Below are 16,232 nucleotides of genomic sequence, written 5' to 3' on the forward strand. Positions count from 1 at the left end.
TACTTTAAAATTTATTAATAAAATTAATTTGTAATATTCAATTTGTTTAGGTAATTTTAATTGTCACGTTATTAACTTATAATCGTCACGTTTTAACTTTTTTTTTTAAACCAAATAGTGTGCGGAAAGGATATATGATTGATAAATGCATTTACGATTGATTTTTTTTCTTAAATATGTTTTTATTTCTAATAAATATTTAATTTTTGCATTTATTTTTTTAATAAATTTTTATTTTGTGTTAAGTATCTAATAAAATAACAATTTTACTTTTTATGCATAACACTTTTTTTAATCCTAGATAAATTAAGAAATTCTATGTTTTTTTCATGATTTTTTTTCATTTGTAATTAATTGAGATTAAAATAAAATTCACTTATTTATTAAATATAAATTTCATTAATTTATTAAGGATTAAAATAAAATATTAAGAATAAAAAATAAAATTATTATTTTATTAAGAACTTAATGAAAAAAATTTGTTAAAAAATAAATAAATAATTGAATATTTATTTAGGATAAAAATATATTTAAGTTTTTTTATAATAAAATTACCTCTTAAGTTATCATATCTGGCTTATTGCCATTTACTATTTGCACCTTTCTATTAGTCATATTATGCTTTCCATTTTTTATGCGTAGTCTTTGCTTCATAACAGATTGAGTAAGTTCCATATATATACTACTGTTATTCTAGTGTAAAAGATTTAATGCACAGCCATGGCATCGGAAACCAAAAAAAAAAAAAAAAGACTTGATATATACAAATTGCATATGTTTTTTCAATTGCTGGGAAGACTGAAATTTGAAAATAATGATTGATTCATTATATACAACATGCTCTAGCTGTCTAGCATGATTATCCATTTGCCTTAAGAAAACAAAGAAGATTATCTATTTAGTACACTAGAGAGAAATGCACGAGTAATATTCTTTTAACACCTCAACACCCAAACACCTCAGATCACTAATCATTTTTCTGATTTTCTTGTTACACTATTACCTATCACATATAATTTCTTCTTTTTTTTTCTCTGAATGTGGATATTTCCCAAATGCATATATGGGGTGCTTTGTCTTGGAACTAATTAATCAACCTAGATATTTCACTATCATCGAAAAAGGAACTAAGCAAAGGCCTTTCTTCTTCAGTTCTGTGTGGTCATTATCCTTCTCATTAAAACTCAGTTCTTTCCTTTCATCTCTTTCTCCCAAGGTATTTCTTTTTTCCTACAAAAACAAATCAAAAAAACATCTTTGTGTTAGTAGAAAAATGCTTCAATCATTCATTCAGTTCCACAATCAAAATGCATATATGGATATAGCAAGGCTTCTGAAATTAAAGAGTACATCATCATTTCGATCAGTCTAGGGAAAGGTAATAAGGAAAAAGAAAGAAGGATAACTATTTCCGTTAGAAAGGAAATGTTCTTTGATTAATTAAGCATAAAATTCTCATGTATTTACTATTCCCTTCCAAATAGCCAAAAGGTACAAAATAATTATATATTATCAATGTAAATTGAGTTGATCAAATTAGCTGGAAAAAGGCCCATTTTATTGAGTAGATCAAATTGAGTTTTGCATTAATTGTATAACTGGTTCTGATACATAGAATTAATTAACTGGAAAAAGCCTAAAATGTTATTCATAAATTATAGAATTAAAAGTATAATTAATATATACAACTTAACTTTCACTAATTGAAAGCAAAGGCAATAATGTAAAAAGAAAAGAAGAAAAATTATGAACCTTGGAGCCTTTGATAGGAGAGCTTGCAGTATCTTCCAAAGCATCATCAACCAAAGCTGTTTTGATCTTCTTTCTCTTCTTCAAACTCGATTGGTTACCATATTCCTTATCTAGTGTGCTGTCAGTTATTTTTTTTATAGCAGCATCAAAGACAAAGGAGGTGGAATAACTATCAACACCAGAGAAAGACATAGAACAATAATTCTGATCATCATCAATATTATGGTTGTCAACAAAGAAATCCTCAAAGTACTTAGTCCAACCACTCTCCTCGGAGGAATCACACTCACTGGTCATATTCTTGGAAGAAGAAGCTTTGCTTATGGTACTCATTGATGCCACCTTAGTTTTCTATCTGAAAGCCAAAACAATATAAGATGAACAAATGATGAAAATTATTATTAGTGGGGTTTGGTGGCCAGTTTTAAAGAAGCAAGTCTCCCACGGAAAGCATATATTTAATATGTAATAAACAAAGAAGAAATATATATATATATATATATATATATATATATATATATATGAAGACTTGGGAATCTAGGGGTGGGAAATTTGAGTGTTTTGAAAATTTATAAAATGGTTCAACATCATCACATTATATTTTATAGTGTGTATGAGTGTTTGACGTTTGTGGTGAGAGAGATAGGTACGTGCCAAGAGATTTGCCAATTTTTTTCTTTATGGCGAAGTTCACTTTCCACTATTTCTTTGAATTAGTCATTCAAACCATAGAAGTTTGGAAATATTCTTTCAGCTAGCTAACTCCCTAATCTCAAAGTCTGGGGAGAAATCGCATATAACTCTAATAATTTGGTTATGCATCATAATAATTCTATATATATTACTGGTGATTCTTTTAAACGAAGGATGATAATTAGGAGTACAAGCTAACTTGCAAAACTTGTACTCCTAATATATATTTGTCTTCATATTATATTCCTCCCTCCTTTCCTTTTTGAAAACATTTTCCTTACAAAGAATGCATTCTGTATTTAACAAAGGAAATAAACATGTTTAATTGTAACGGGATGATATATATGCACCCTTTCTGTAAAAAAAAACGTCCCCCTTTCGCCGACGCAACGCTCCTTAAGCTTCTTTGATTAAGATAAATAACCTAAATTGCAATTTCCCTATTTTAACATAAGATAAAGATATCATGTATTGATTCCAGTATAGAAAGAGCTTGAATATTTTTTTTATCTATTGAAATTAAAGATGATATTTGAGAATTTATAAGGCTCATATATTTATTCAATGAGGTAGACTCTTTTGATATATAAAAGACTTAAATATGATTCCTTGTTTATATTATTGACATAAATATATTTAATTTTTTTTATAAATTAACTAATATTATTTTAGTTTTTTAGTTAAAAAAAAACCTTTTGCATTGAATCTTTAATAAAATAATTTTGTTGGTCCTTCTTGGCTGGTGTAACATATTTCTTATCTCTAGGATGGATTAGATGAACAATCAACAAAATATGATAGTTAGTCTCTCTACATGATTCCTTCTCACCACCACTATTACAACCAATATCTCAATCATCATTACTATATTAGAGTTGCTCTCTCTACATTCTAATCATTGTTGTGTCATTATCATCATCAATTTTTACGATATACTATCACCTTTATGATTGTTGTTATAATTATAATGATCACAAGCATTGTTATTATGGTTATTATCATTATTATTTTTATTGCTACCATAATAATTACTATTATTATTATTGTCACTGTAATAACTATTAATGTTATATTATTATCGTTGTCAATTATTATTATCACAACAAAACATGATCTTCAATTCCGCACCACCATCACTTATCATTATCAAATTTATATAATTAAATACATGATTTGTTAACATTATAAATGTTATCTTATCACTGAGTTTTTATATCATATCTTATCACAGACAATTATATTTTATTTGAAATTTACTTAGTTTCAAAAGACAAAAAGGAAATAATTGAATTTAAACTTAATTTTTAATAATGTTTTATAACTCCTTTATAGTGTATTTTGATAAAGAGTACTGCATCAATGCCTCTATTAATGCATTGTATTAATTTCAATATCATAGATTAGAAGGAAGAAAATAGAAACTACAGATCCAACTCCTTTTGCAGCAGATCGAATCTTGAAAATCTCACGAGAAGTCGAGAATTAAACAGAAAAAGAGTCTTTGCTTTATTTTTTATATATGGCTCACTTTAAGTTTCTTCGATTCCTTTCATAATTTAAGGGTACTCATGCGTTGAAAAAGATAAACAAGTAAGGCATCATCATTGGATGGAATGATGTATCGAGAGTTTAATTTTGTTGACTTAAACCATAAACAAACATACACATAAAGAAGGAATCGTTTTGAAAAGAATAAAGATAGCTGATGACTTTGGCAATTGTTGTTGGCCATTTAAGGACTTTTTTTGTATTAGCTGACATTGCTTCATAATTGTTTTGTCGTCTTGGCCTGTGGACACTACGTCATCACATGATCCTATCAAGGACAAGGAGGCTCGCTCCATTAATATTTTTCTCTCATCTGAGTATGTGGGAGACTAATTTTAAATTCTGAAGACTTTACAATTGCCTGCCCCGTAAAACCTACTTCAAAATAATGTAAATTAATTCTTTCATAAAATGCTGGATATACTTCCTTCTAATTTGATTTCTTGGTAATTAAACAACAAACATTGGTTATCCCAGCTTTTTTATTCCTCAAAAAAAAGAAGAGAGAGTGCCCGTTGTTCTCCTAAAGTTTTCTAAACAGATTTTTAAAAATTAAAATTAATGTTTGATGCGATGACCAATATCCAAATCTACCTACTTGATCGAATTAGTTTTGGGATGAATTTGATCAAAAAGTGTTAAAATGTTGTATTTTAATAATTAATGTTGATTAATATTATAAGTTAATTATATTAATTATTTATTATTAGTGAATTTTATTTTATATGATCAAATTAAGTGAGTTTATTAAACTATTAAATAAAATTATGAGTTTAAATAAGTAGGTAGTAGTATTACAAGAATACTATGATCTTTAATATACCAAGTTATCACATATAATTTTCATTTTTTCTGATAAAAAATTATGAAATTTCTATTGAAAAATAAAGAAATTCTAGTTGAGAGAAAAATTGTTGATTAAGTTATTCATTGGTTGTTCATTGATTCAATGATGATTAAAGAATACTCCAGGGACCAATTATAAATCAATGTATTTTACTCTAATCTTTAATAACTATGCACATAGTAGATCCTATGGCTTTTGTTTTAACTTTTTTAAGATATGTCCATGTAAATTTTATCTTCTGCATAAATTAAGAATAAAGATTAAAGATTAAAAATATTTTAACAAAAGGATAAAATAAGAATCCAATCCAATTTAACCCAAAAAGTTTTTGATCGGTTATAATAAAGAATTTAGCAAAATTATTCCATCCAAATCGGCTAATATATTTTTACTACTGGATTTCATTTTTCAATTTAGTCTCTTAATTAAGTTTTAAAATTTTAACTTTAATATCTTAAAGTATTTTTGTTAGACCAATCGTTTTTCTGTCAATTTCTATTTTTTTTAACTTAAGGTATTATTAATTTTGGTTGACATGTACACGGTAACATTTCTCATATTTTTTTCACGTGGTAAAATGAAAGAAGGACAAATTTAGTCTAATAGAAACAATTTAATTTATTAAAGTGATTTTTTTAAAGTTAAGAGACTATATATATAACGAAAGTATAAGATGAGGGTAATTAAAAATGTATTATATATATATATATATATATATATATATATATATAAAGTAATTGAAATGTAAACTCACTTTTACATCGATTTTGTTTATAAAAAGAACCTAAAAGGCGAGCAATTAGCGAATATGTAATATAATATTCCTCTCTGTTAACCTATTTTTGAATTTTTCTTATAATTTTTTTTTTCGTTTTCTTTATCTCATGAGGAAAAAATTATATGTACCACAGCTGTCGATTTTAAACAGAATTGTAGCACACATTCTTGAAAGAATGATTCTTTTTTTCCTAAATGGGACACAAATTCTTAAACAGAGTAGATTGAGTCCCTAATCCTTTCAAATGTTTCATTTTTTATCCTTATCATCAAGATTGGCTACAAAAATATTAAGATGATATCATTAATTATAACACAACGTTAACAAGAAATGATTTGAACACATTACATCATCAATATCTTTTTGTCCTCTTTATATTATTATATATAAAGAGAGAGATTTGTTTTTTACATGGGACGTTTGGTAGAGAGATTTTTAATGTTTTTAGGAATTTCATATTAGAAATCTTAAATTCCTATGTTTGATATGCATATTTTAAAAATCATTCCATGAATATTTTTGGATTGAGTTTGTCACAAAACATTCTCGCGAGAGGAGGTGATCGAGAATCTAAATTTCCTGAATAATTTTTTTTATTGTGGTAAATATAATTAAAAAAATTATATCACTCTTAAGATCATTTAATTTGGTAAACATTTAACATTTTAGGTAAAAGTATCATGTTAATATTTGATTGTAAGAAAATCTTATATAAATGCTAGGAGGAATATCTATTGGTAAACCAAATAATTTTTAATGTAATCATAATTTTCAATATTTATAATTCCTCGGTAAAAAAAAAACAAACTTTTCTTGTATCAAACACTTTCTTATTATAATAAATGGGACCTTTTATTAATTTATATATATATATATATATATATATTAAACTTTCTTCGGCATGTATATATGTTACAAACTGCCATGATACTGAATAGCAATGTTCATAAAACATTTATTTTTCTACTTCTGCATGCCATTTGAAAACATTAATAGTTGAATAAAAAATATAAATGAAAAATTAGTCATTTTTATTATTTCATTTTTTCTACTATATTACTTTTAGGAGTTTATTTTGCACAAAACAATGAAAAATGAAATTTCAAAGATTTCATAAATATGCAACATTATTAAATTACTATGATTATATAACTACAAAGAAAAGTCATTCTTGCATATTCTATTTATCCTGTGTATCGCACGAATCAAAATCTATTGTATATAAATATAAGAATTATTAATTTTTAAAGGGAATATTTTTAGGAGATACTCTTGCTCTTATTGAATCATGTTTTATTTTTTTGGTACATCATATGCTCTTATTGAATCATATTTTTAGGAGATACTCTTGCTCTTATCGGAGTATTCCTCAGTTGCCTTCATTTTTCTCTCATCGTCTCAGATCGTAAGTATCAGAATTCTAACGTGATTTTTCAGCAAATAGGGTTTTACAACGAAGGATAGACCTTTTTCTGTGGTTTCATTATAGATCATTTCAATTTTTTTAGTGAATTTTTTACTGACTGTGCTGTTTGGATAATTGATCTAAAATAACTCAACACAAAAATTTTAGATTACGACTATGGGCATGGTTGATGAAGGAATGCATGACTCTACTCAGATTTACATGATGATCTCGACGTGATTTACATGTATCACACCGTAATTCTGTCCAGATAAAAAAAATAAAAAAAGGAAAAAATAAAGAAAACAAACAAAAATCAAAAGAAATAAAAAAAAGAAAAAAATGGAAAGCAACGTGAAAAAAAAAAGAGAAAGAAAGAAAGGAAGAAAGGCAACACGCAGGAGAAAAAGGAAACCAAAAGTAAAAAAAGAAAAAGAAAAAAACGACTAAAGAAAGAAAAGGTGAGTAAAAAAAGAAAAAAAAAATGAACACTAACAAAAAAAACTAATTATATTATAGACTAAACTTTCAAAGAGAGTTCATTAGGTCAAGAAAAGTACATATAAAAGTCTAAACAAAAAAGTCAATGAAAAAGGAGTGGAGGGAAGATGCACAAATCCCAAGAAAAAAAGAAGTCAATTAGACGATATCATTGAGCGAGTTCTCTGTCAGAGAAGAAGAGGAATCATCTGGTAATCATAATTCCCTTTTGTGTCTCTTTTTCGCATTTTGGTTTATTTTTTCCCTTCATTCTCTCTTTTCATCTTCTTATTCATTGTTTCTTTCTGCTTCTTCTTCTTTTTTCTTTTTTTGCATATTACTGTGCCACTCTTTGTGGAAACTCCACCATATTCGTTGACAAGGCCTACACGGTTTTTTTTTCCTTTGTTGGGTTGTGCACATGTTTCTTTGATGCGTTTTTGTTTTTTTTTTTCTATCTTTTGCCAATTTCGGCGAGGCAGTGCCTTTGTCTTTGCCGCTGCCACCATTCTCCCTTGGGCCCTTTGCCTGTGGCATTAGATCCCGTTTTCCCTTTCGTTTTTTTCCTTTTCTTTTTCTTTTTTCTATTTCCGTACTGTCGTCGCCCTTGTGGTAGCCTCATGCCGTTGGACCTTGCACCAGTGGTGCCACCGGCAGCGCGCCACCCTTCGTGGTGGTTTTCGCTTTGGCCGTGTCATTTTCTGCGTGAGGCAACTAAAGTTTTCCAACCCAGTTGCTTAATTGCGGGTTGGGTTGGGTAGCCCCGACCTGATTCCAACCCAACCCTAAAAAAATGGCAAAAAAAAAAAAGAAACAATCATTGTTGTTTTCACCACTCCACTTTTTTAGTACCTCCACTCTTCGCACCACATTTTCTCGCACATGCACCTTTTGTTTTGGGCCTAGCTCATTTTTGCGGAGTCTAAAATAAAATGAACTTTACTATTTACACATTTTTTTAACGCATGTGCCTTTTTCATTTTGGGCCCAACTTATTTTTATGTAAAGTTTGAAACAAAATAAAACTGATAGTTGTACCCCTTTCATTATATGTGCACCCCCATCACTTAGGATGGTGGTTATGCTCGTCATGTTAGCACTTTGTCAGTATTGACTAAGTCCAAATCAACCCTTTGACTTTGACAAAAAAGGAAAAAGAAATAGAAAATAAAATAATTATATATATTAGTGAATAACTCTATTTTATTGTATTTCTTTATTGGCTTTGTTTATTCTTTAATGAGATTTTATTTTTGTCTTGTTAGTTAGTTTAATTAATATATTGTAAATATCTCATTATTCATCTTATTACTAAGTGTATTACCCATTCATTTGATTTCGTAGCACTGTCAATTATTTATTTATTTTTACAAATTCACATTAGCATTCTTTAGTACATGTTTTATACTATCTATGCTCTATGTTGGGTCTCTGACTTCCTTAATGATATCTTCTCTAAAAAGGGTAACATTCTCAAATATATTCCTTCAATGTTACAAACACTCCATATTGGATCCTCGACTTGCTTGGTAGTGTTTCAATAAAGTGATTAAATTTTGTGAATGTCATGTCATGCTAGGTCTCCAACTTGGCTTGATTCCACAAAGTTTATCACAAAATCAAAATCTTTCAAAAAAAATAATGAAATAAAATCAACCCAATACATAAATTTTTTTCTACGATTTTCTTTTTCTAATTGCACGCACATGTGGATAAGTAGGAGCGAGGAAAATCCATCGTCCACCCACCTAAATTTTGTAATTCATGTGACATTGCACCTATTATTCAGCAATTTTTGTTACCAAATTCCTGAAATCTAGTGATCTAGTTGTTCTAGGAGAAATAAGAATTTTTAATTTACCAAATCCCTAAAATCAAGTCACCTACTTGTTCTCGGAGATACCAGAATTTGAATTTACCAATTTCCTAAAATCATGTGATTTAGTTGTTATAGGAGAAATATGAATTTGAATTTAATTAGCTTATCGCCTTATCCGCTGTATAATTCTAAGGCCAGGTGACGAATCCATAATCTTTATTCTGTTGTCACACAATTGAACATCTTTTGTTTTCAGGAATTCCTCTTCATCTTTTCCCCCTCACTGTAGTATATGTTACGGACTAGCTAGCCTTCAGTTTAATGTTTTGATTGGATGGAGGTTGTAAAATGTGGTCTATCTCGATTGGTTGTAAGATGTTTTAACCACCAAACTAATGCTGTTTTTTATTTTGGTTTCATTTATCATCACAGAATGATATGTCACAGAGAATAATAATAGCAGCGGATCCTTGGCATTTTCTTCTGAACAGTCTGCAGATACTACTTTGTGGGACTCTAGTTCCATAGACGTGATTTTTGAGTGATGGATTCAACAAGCAACGAGCGAGCTAGGGACCTTTTTATGGGGTTCTCAATATTTACCGAGCCAATGAAAACCGAAATCATCGAGCATGCACGTTCAGCCATGGAAGAGTTGTTAAAGATAGGCACTGCAGGGCATCTTTTATGGAAGCCGCAACCAAAGGATAGATATGACATTTTAAATCAAATTGAATATATGAGACAATTTGGTCAGGTTGATTCAACGCTAAATTCACCAACCTTTGCCACATATCAAACCGAGCAGCCAGCATCAATGGAAACTCCTACAGTAGCCCTACAAACTGAAGCTTCACGAGATATGGCATTTATTAACATGTCCCCAATCAGCATTGTTGAATTACTAATGGATGTGGTAAGTTTTTATTTCATCATTTTCATGGTTCATGCCTAGTAGTCAGTCGTAATTTCACTTATATTGCAACTGTTCAAATGGTGCTATCGTGGCATATAACTGCAAAGCTTCAAAAACTGCCTTTGCTTGCGATTGTGGCTTTAACTTAAAGCTATGGTCTCTTTCTATGAACATATTTTTTTTTTAATGTGATTTTGTGATTTCTATCTCTCTCTAACTCAATTTTTTTGGGATCATTTTGTTGGTTATTATCTAGAATGAATGGTCGAGTGCATTTTACAACATTGTCTCAAAAGCAACAATTGTAGGAACTTTGTTAGGAGCCCAAGGAAGCTATAATGACAAATTGCACGTGGTAAGTTCAGTTTGTTATCCATTCTTGTAAATACTACATGTTATATGGTTTCATTTAGCACATGCATTTGCAACTTGAGTTCTTAGTTATTATCATGAATGCTTACTTGTTGTGCTCATCATATATAAATGATGATTAATTATATATTGAGATGATTTATTTTCAGAATCTATTTGAACATGTCAAGATTAATTACAAGATTATTTGAAATTAACTACAAATTAAATTATCAAAAATTTATATAAGAAAATTCTATTTTCACCACGAAATATAAATTGTGTTGAAAATGTTAAACGTAATGATCTTTTGTACAAATTTACATTCATATACTTTTTAGTCTTATGTTCTATGTATTTAATTTTACTTAGTGGGATAAGATGGTTGTTGTTGTAGTTGTTATAGTGTCATTATGTTTTTTTTATAATGATTATGATTGAGTACACGTGAAACTCATACTTATACCATTTATGTGTATATATTTTTGTTAAAGTGCAAACTATTTATTGTTTATAAAGAGATCATTGCTTTGATGAATCAGTATCATAGGTGGTCCACGATGGACCATGATTTTTACGTTATAGATTAATCTTCCTATCATGAATTCTTAGTTATTACATTTGTCGTTTTTTTCTTCTTATTTCTCTTTTCTTCCACCTCAAATCCACCACCAAAATGGAATGAACAATTATCTTTTTTCCTTAGAATTACACATCAAACAGATGGCTCCCATCTGTTCATCATAGGTGCTGTGCTAGGTATTGCTAATGGTATTTATGCAATATATATATATATATATATATATATATATATTATAAGTCTTGCCTACTTTGATTGGTTTCAGTTATGCTAATCCTTAAGTTCTTCTCATTCATATACACATTTTTACAGAGAAATTTTATATATGTACAGCATTCTATATGCATCTGAAAATGCCAATCTTACACCAACTTCAGTCACACGCTTTTGTAGATTAATAAAGAATGCTGTTCTTTTTACAGATGAGCGCAGAACTTCATTTACCTACTACTACTGTACCGATTAGGGAGTATTATTTTGGAAGGTACAGCAAGAAGTTCTCTCATAACATATGGGGAATTGTGGATATATCATTGGAGAAGTTTATTCCTTCCCCAACGAGTAATTTATTGAAAAGACCATCTGGATGTTTAATTAGTGGAATGGCTAACGGACATTCTAAGGTTGTTTTCTTATAGTATTTAATTGATTGCATATTGTTCTTGATTATGTTCATTTTGGTAAGCAATAAACAAGGAAGCTAGTTAGTTATAATTTGTTTGCCATCTTTAGGTTGCATGGGTTGAGCATGTAGAAGCAGACCATAGTCATTTGGACAATTATTTCAAGCCTCTAGTCGCCTCTACTCTAGCTTTTGGTGCAAGCCGTTGGCTTAATTCCTTAAACAGATATGGTGAATGGTTACAAACTCTAAGAGCAACAACATTTGTTGCAGATGAAGGAGGTACACATCTCTCTCTCCTTTAATCTTTTTACGATATTTCATTATATGACTCTGCATCCTTTTTTTAATTTGAGCTTTCTTTTATACAAGTACTACTCAATTTCAATAAAAATACAAGCCTGTTCTTATTTGGTTTAATATCTTCTATTTTAAGATTAATATATATAGCACGTTTTAACTGCTTTTATTAAATTTGATTGTTTCTTTTTATATGAACAGTTCTTATACCCCAAACTGGGAGGACAAGTTTCTTGAAGCTGGGAGATAGAATGATGAAAACCTTTTGTGCAAATGTGAGTGCTACCGCAGACAATCCATGGATGAAAATAACTACTTTTCATGGTGATTCAGATGTGAAAGTCATGATCAAGAATAATGTAGAAGATACTGCAATGCCTCCTGGTACATCTGCGGTTTTCACTACTTCTGTTTGGCTGGAAGTCTCCCCAAATCGATTATTCAACTTCCTACGTCATGAGAATTCCAGAACCAAGGTATGTTCAATAACTTTTTTCTGAACCTAACAAATATTAATATTAGCTTAAATTATTTTTTTAATCATTTACTTTATTATTTAAATTCGATCTAGTCTTTTAATTTTTTTTGAGTTCAACGTGATTTTCTAATTTTTAAAGTGATTTGATCCTAAAATCTAAATTAAATTAATGATATTAAAAAATGTGATTTAATGATAATTTTAAATCATTAGAAAATATAATTTTTTTAATATTATTGATTTAATTTAGACGATATAAGATCAAATTAAATGAATTTTAAAAATTATAGGATCAAATTAAATCTAAAAAAAATTATAAAACTAAATTAAATCTAAAAATTAAATTAGAGAAACAAAACGTAATTTAATGTTATTATTAATAGAGATATAAGGAGTACTCCAACCTTATATGTACCAAGAGAAAATACTTAAAACAAATATTAACCTAATTATTGAATATAATTCAATTAAAAATATTTATAAAATAAAGAAAGCTTAAAAATTAATTGAAAAGATAAGGCGCTTCAACGTAAGTATAACTGATATACTACCTCGGGTTGAAAAAATTAATTTTTAAGTTTTCTTTAATTTGAAAAATGATTACACTAGAGGCATTTACCATGGTGGTGAACTTTAATGCTGATTCTGTTTCTTTTTTTCAACAGACTAATTTAATTATGATGGCATCAATAAAGCTCAATGTAATGCCATTTATAGTGCCACATGTTCTAACGTGTTTGTTTGTTGATTTCGTTGAAAAATTACAGTGGGATATGCTTTCACATAGACTTGTTATTCGAAAAGTCGCGTCCATACCAAAGGGAGAAAATCCAGGGAATTGTGTTTCCTTACTGCGTGCAAATGTAAGCATCTGTAGTCTATCAGCTTTTACCTTTCATTTGAATTTCTTCAAACTCAATCTAAAACCTAATTTAAACCACCCTTTATTTGCCCTATATATTCTTAGACCTCACAGGGCAAGCTTCAGATCTTTTATCTGCAAGAGAGTTACACAGACTCAACAGGTTCCTACGTGGTATATGCTCCACTAGACGAGTCAGCTATCACAGCTATTGTAAAGGGAACAAACCCTGATAGAGTGATGATTCTACCATCAGGGTTTAGTATACTTCCCGGAAGGTTGCAAGGAGATGAAGATAGAGGCACCACTGGAAGCCTTCTAACTGTTGCATTCCATGTATTTGAAAGTGTCACAAATAAGTCACATATCCTTCCTGAGTATATCCACACCATGCGCAAAGTCATTACAGATACCGTTACCTCTATAAAGGACATAGTGCAGTATCATAATCGACCCAACAATTGGATGGAGGATTCAGATTTTCTAGTCAGATTCTAAATGGCTATATGCAGCTCCGGGTTTTATGTGGCAAAATGTAATGTAGTGTGTAGTGTAGACTATGATGTTACTTTGTTCTTTTGGGTATTTCAATGCTGAAGCACATGTACATTGCAGCTAGGTATTGTGGAAGTTGGTATATATATACTTTTCTCTCTCTCTTTTTTTTCCCGTGAGTAGTATTTGTACCGCAATGAATTATTGTTGGTTATTATTTTGAGAAATCTAGTAGGATGAGCAAATAATGGTGAGGATGGTGAAAGTGTAAAAACACAAAACAGACTTCCTGCAATGTTTCGCGTGAGTTTGTTTTCCTTGATAATGTCTTGCTAGGGATCCAAGTTGGATTTCACACTCTAGTTTTTTTTTTTTTTTTGAAGGTGGAAGGAAATTTCATTGAATAACGAAGCCATATTCCTATACGTCAGCAGATAAAGCTGAGTGAATCAGGAAACTCCTCCAAAACAAAGTAAAGGTTTGTAGCAAGTAAGGGAGCTACCATATTGCTTGCCCTACGTGCGTGCATAATATTTAAAGAAGCGAAAGTATGAACAAACATTTTTTTTTCAAGGAGAAATTAATTGTTAATTTATTAATTTTTATTAAAAAGAAGAATAAATTCACGATTTTTTTTATAATGTCTTTCTTTTTTTTTAACCACCAACTAATCTTATATTTTTCTCAACAATCATCTTACAATCATGAATAATAATCATAAAAAAATAATTAAGATTTGCTTATATTTAAAATTAACAAATGTCAATTTTTTTATATAAACATATATTAAAACTAATTGAAAATTTTATTTGATTGTCCAATAAACATATTTTTTTTTCTTGATACCTTTTTAAAATAAATAAAGATTTTATTATTTTTTTTTATTTTACACTTTTCAATTACTTCAACAATTAATTTACTAAACAATTCTAATTTAATAAGTTAGTTTTTCAGTTTCCAACTTATCAGCTAGTTGTGTCTATGTTTGACAAAATATTTTATTTAGATTTTAACTTTTTAACTAGTTGAAAAGTTTATTTGACTATTTGGTAAACACGCTTTTTTTTTTTTAATAATGTCATGTCTTGATAGCTTCTATCATTTTTTAATATTAATTTCTAGCTTTTAATATTTTCTTCCCTTTTTATCGGTAATATATTTATCAAATATTTTGCTTATCCTTTTTAAATAAATCATAATTTTATTATTTTTCAATCATTTTATATTTTTCAATTATTTTAACAATTAATTTTATTAAATCCTTAAAAGTTAACAAGTTAGTCTTCAGCTTCCAGCTAACTTTCTAGCTAGTTCTCTCAAACATGACTCGAAGGGCCAACCCACAATATATAATAAATATTAAATAAAATATAATAACTTTTTAATATAATTTATAATTTTATATTACATGTTATATTCTTTTAAAAGGAAAAACATATTCATTAAAATTAAGATAGGTGTCTACTAGATTAACAAACCCAAAACAATATTATTAATTTGACTATTCATTAGACATAATTTAAATGATTTTGTCAATACTTGTTAAGTGGCATGATGCATAATAAATAATTTTGTGCATTTGGATTTTTTTTTTTTTACATAGAGTCATTTTTTATTAATTTTTAAATTGGCCTAATGGCCCAACAACTGGACATAGGACTGGACTAGGTCTAAGAAATTTCAATCTAAAAGAATATGGATTAGACTTAGATCTTTGGTTTAATTGGACAATCCCACTCATCCATTTTGTTAGTCCTAGGCTCCTAGTACATGATGAGTTAATTAGATGAATCTATAAAATTTTATACACTGTTAGTGTATAATCCTTCTTTCTTTTAATATTTTTAGAGAAAACTAGTGTTATCTTTATATAGTAAAAGATATTTCTATATCTTTAATTTATGGAAACCTAGTTTACACAAACCTAATTAATATTTAAAATTATATCTTTAATTCAATAATTTTGCTTTATCATCTACCGAAATTTATATAGTAAAAGGGGAATAATATTTTGTTAAAAAAAGAAAAATACCATATCATATTTAAATTTATTAAATTTTAAAATATTATTTTATTTCATTAATTTATTCTCATTATACACTTTCTCTTTAATAAAAGAATGCCAATTATTATACTTTATTAATAAAATAATAATTTTAAAATGGTAATATTTTCAAATAATAAGATAATATTATAAAACATTGCATATTCCAGAAAAATTTAATATATGAAAAAAAAGTTATTTAATTTTGTAACTCTCCTTTGTTAATTTTCATATCCACCCTTTGTTACGAAATCACATTTTT

At 28.4% G+C, this 16,232-nt stretch overlaps 3 protein-coding genes across 3 annotated transcripts; 2 read left to right on the forward strand and 1 right to left on the reverse strand.

Moving 5' to 3' along the window:
- Positions 1 to 786: 786 nt before the first annotated feature.
- On the reverse strand, positions 787 to 2,161 carry LOC114373929 (vascular-related unknown protein 4-like). The gene is made up of 2 exons (XM_028331508.1): positions 1,753 to 2,161; positions 787 to 1,230 (listed from the first exon to the last, which is right to left on the reverse strand). Exons 1-2 carry the CDS (start codon positions 2,083 to 2,085, stop codon positions 1,093 to 1,095), a joined length of 471 nt encoding a protein of 156 aa, XP_028187309.1. The 5' UTR covers positions 2,086 to 2,161; the 3' UTR covers positions 787 to 1,092.
- Positions 2,162 to 9,759: 7,598 nt separating this feature from the next.
- Positions 9,760 to 10,623, forward strand: LOC114373353 (homeobox-leucine zipper protein MERISTEM L1-like). The gene is made up of 2 exons (XM_028330829.1): positions 9,760 to 10,238; positions 10,495 to 10,623. The coding sequence occupies exons 1-2, from the start codon at positions 9,867 to 9,869 to the stop codon at positions 10,621 to 10,623; spliced, it is 501 nt and encodes a 166-aa protein (XP_028186630.1). The 5' UTR covers positions 9,760 to 9,866.
- Positions 10,624 to 12,297: 1,674 nt separating this feature from the next.
- On the forward strand, positions 12,298 to 14,111 carry LOC114374332 (homeobox-leucine zipper protein HDG2-like). Its single transcript, XM_028331970.1, has 3 exons — positions 12,298 to 12,567; positions 13,337 to 13,432; positions 13,537 to 14,111. Exons 1-3 carry the CDS (start codon positions 12,343 to 12,345, stop codon positions 13,927 to 13,929), a joined length of 714 nt encoding a protein of 237 aa, XP_028187771.1. The 5' UTR covers positions 12,298 to 12,342; the 3' UTR covers positions 13,930 to 14,111.
- The last annotated feature ends 2,121 nt before the right edge of the window (positions 14,112 to 16,232 follow it).

The sequence above is a fragment of the Glycine soja genome, chromosome 11, assembly GCF_004193775.1.
Source record: "Glycine soja cultivar W05 chromosome 11, ASM419377v2, whole genome shotgun sequence".
Taxonomy (NCBI): domain Eukaryota; kingdom Viridiplantae; phylum Streptophyta; class Magnoliopsida; order Fabales; family Fabaceae; genus Glycine; species Glycine soja.

Excerpts from the sequence above, each read along its gene's own strand:
- LOC114373929 (XM_028331508.1), bottom strand. The coding sequence starts at position 2,085 with ATGAGTACCATAAGCAAAGCTTCTTCTTCCAAGAATATGACCAGTGAG. Across the intron at positions 1,231-1,752 it reads CTCCTATCAAAGGCTCCAAG|GAAAAAAGAAATACCTTGGG; the intron begins GTTCATAATTTT and ends TTGTTTTTGTAG.
- LOC114373353 (XM_028330829.1), top strand. The coding sequence starts at position 9,867 with ATGGATTCAACAAGCAACGAGCGAGCTAGGGACCTTTTTATGGGGTTC. Across the intron at positions 10,239-10,494 it reads TTGAATTACTAATGGATGTG|AATGAATGGTCGAGTGCATT; the intron begins GTAAGTTTTTAT and ends GTTATTATCTAG.
- LOC114374332 (XM_028331970.1), top strand. The coding sequence starts at position 12,343 with ATGATGAAAACCTTTTGTGCAAATGTGAGTGCTACCGCAGACAATCCA. Across the intron at positions 12,568-13,336 it reads ATGAGAATTCCAGAACCAAG|TGGGATATGCTTTCACATAG; the intron begins GTATGTTCAATA and ends GAAAAATTACAG. Across the intron at positions 13,433-13,536 it reads TTTCCTTACTGCGTGCAAAT|ACCTCACAGGGCAAGCTTCA; the intron begins GTAAGCATCTGT and ends ATATATTCTTAG.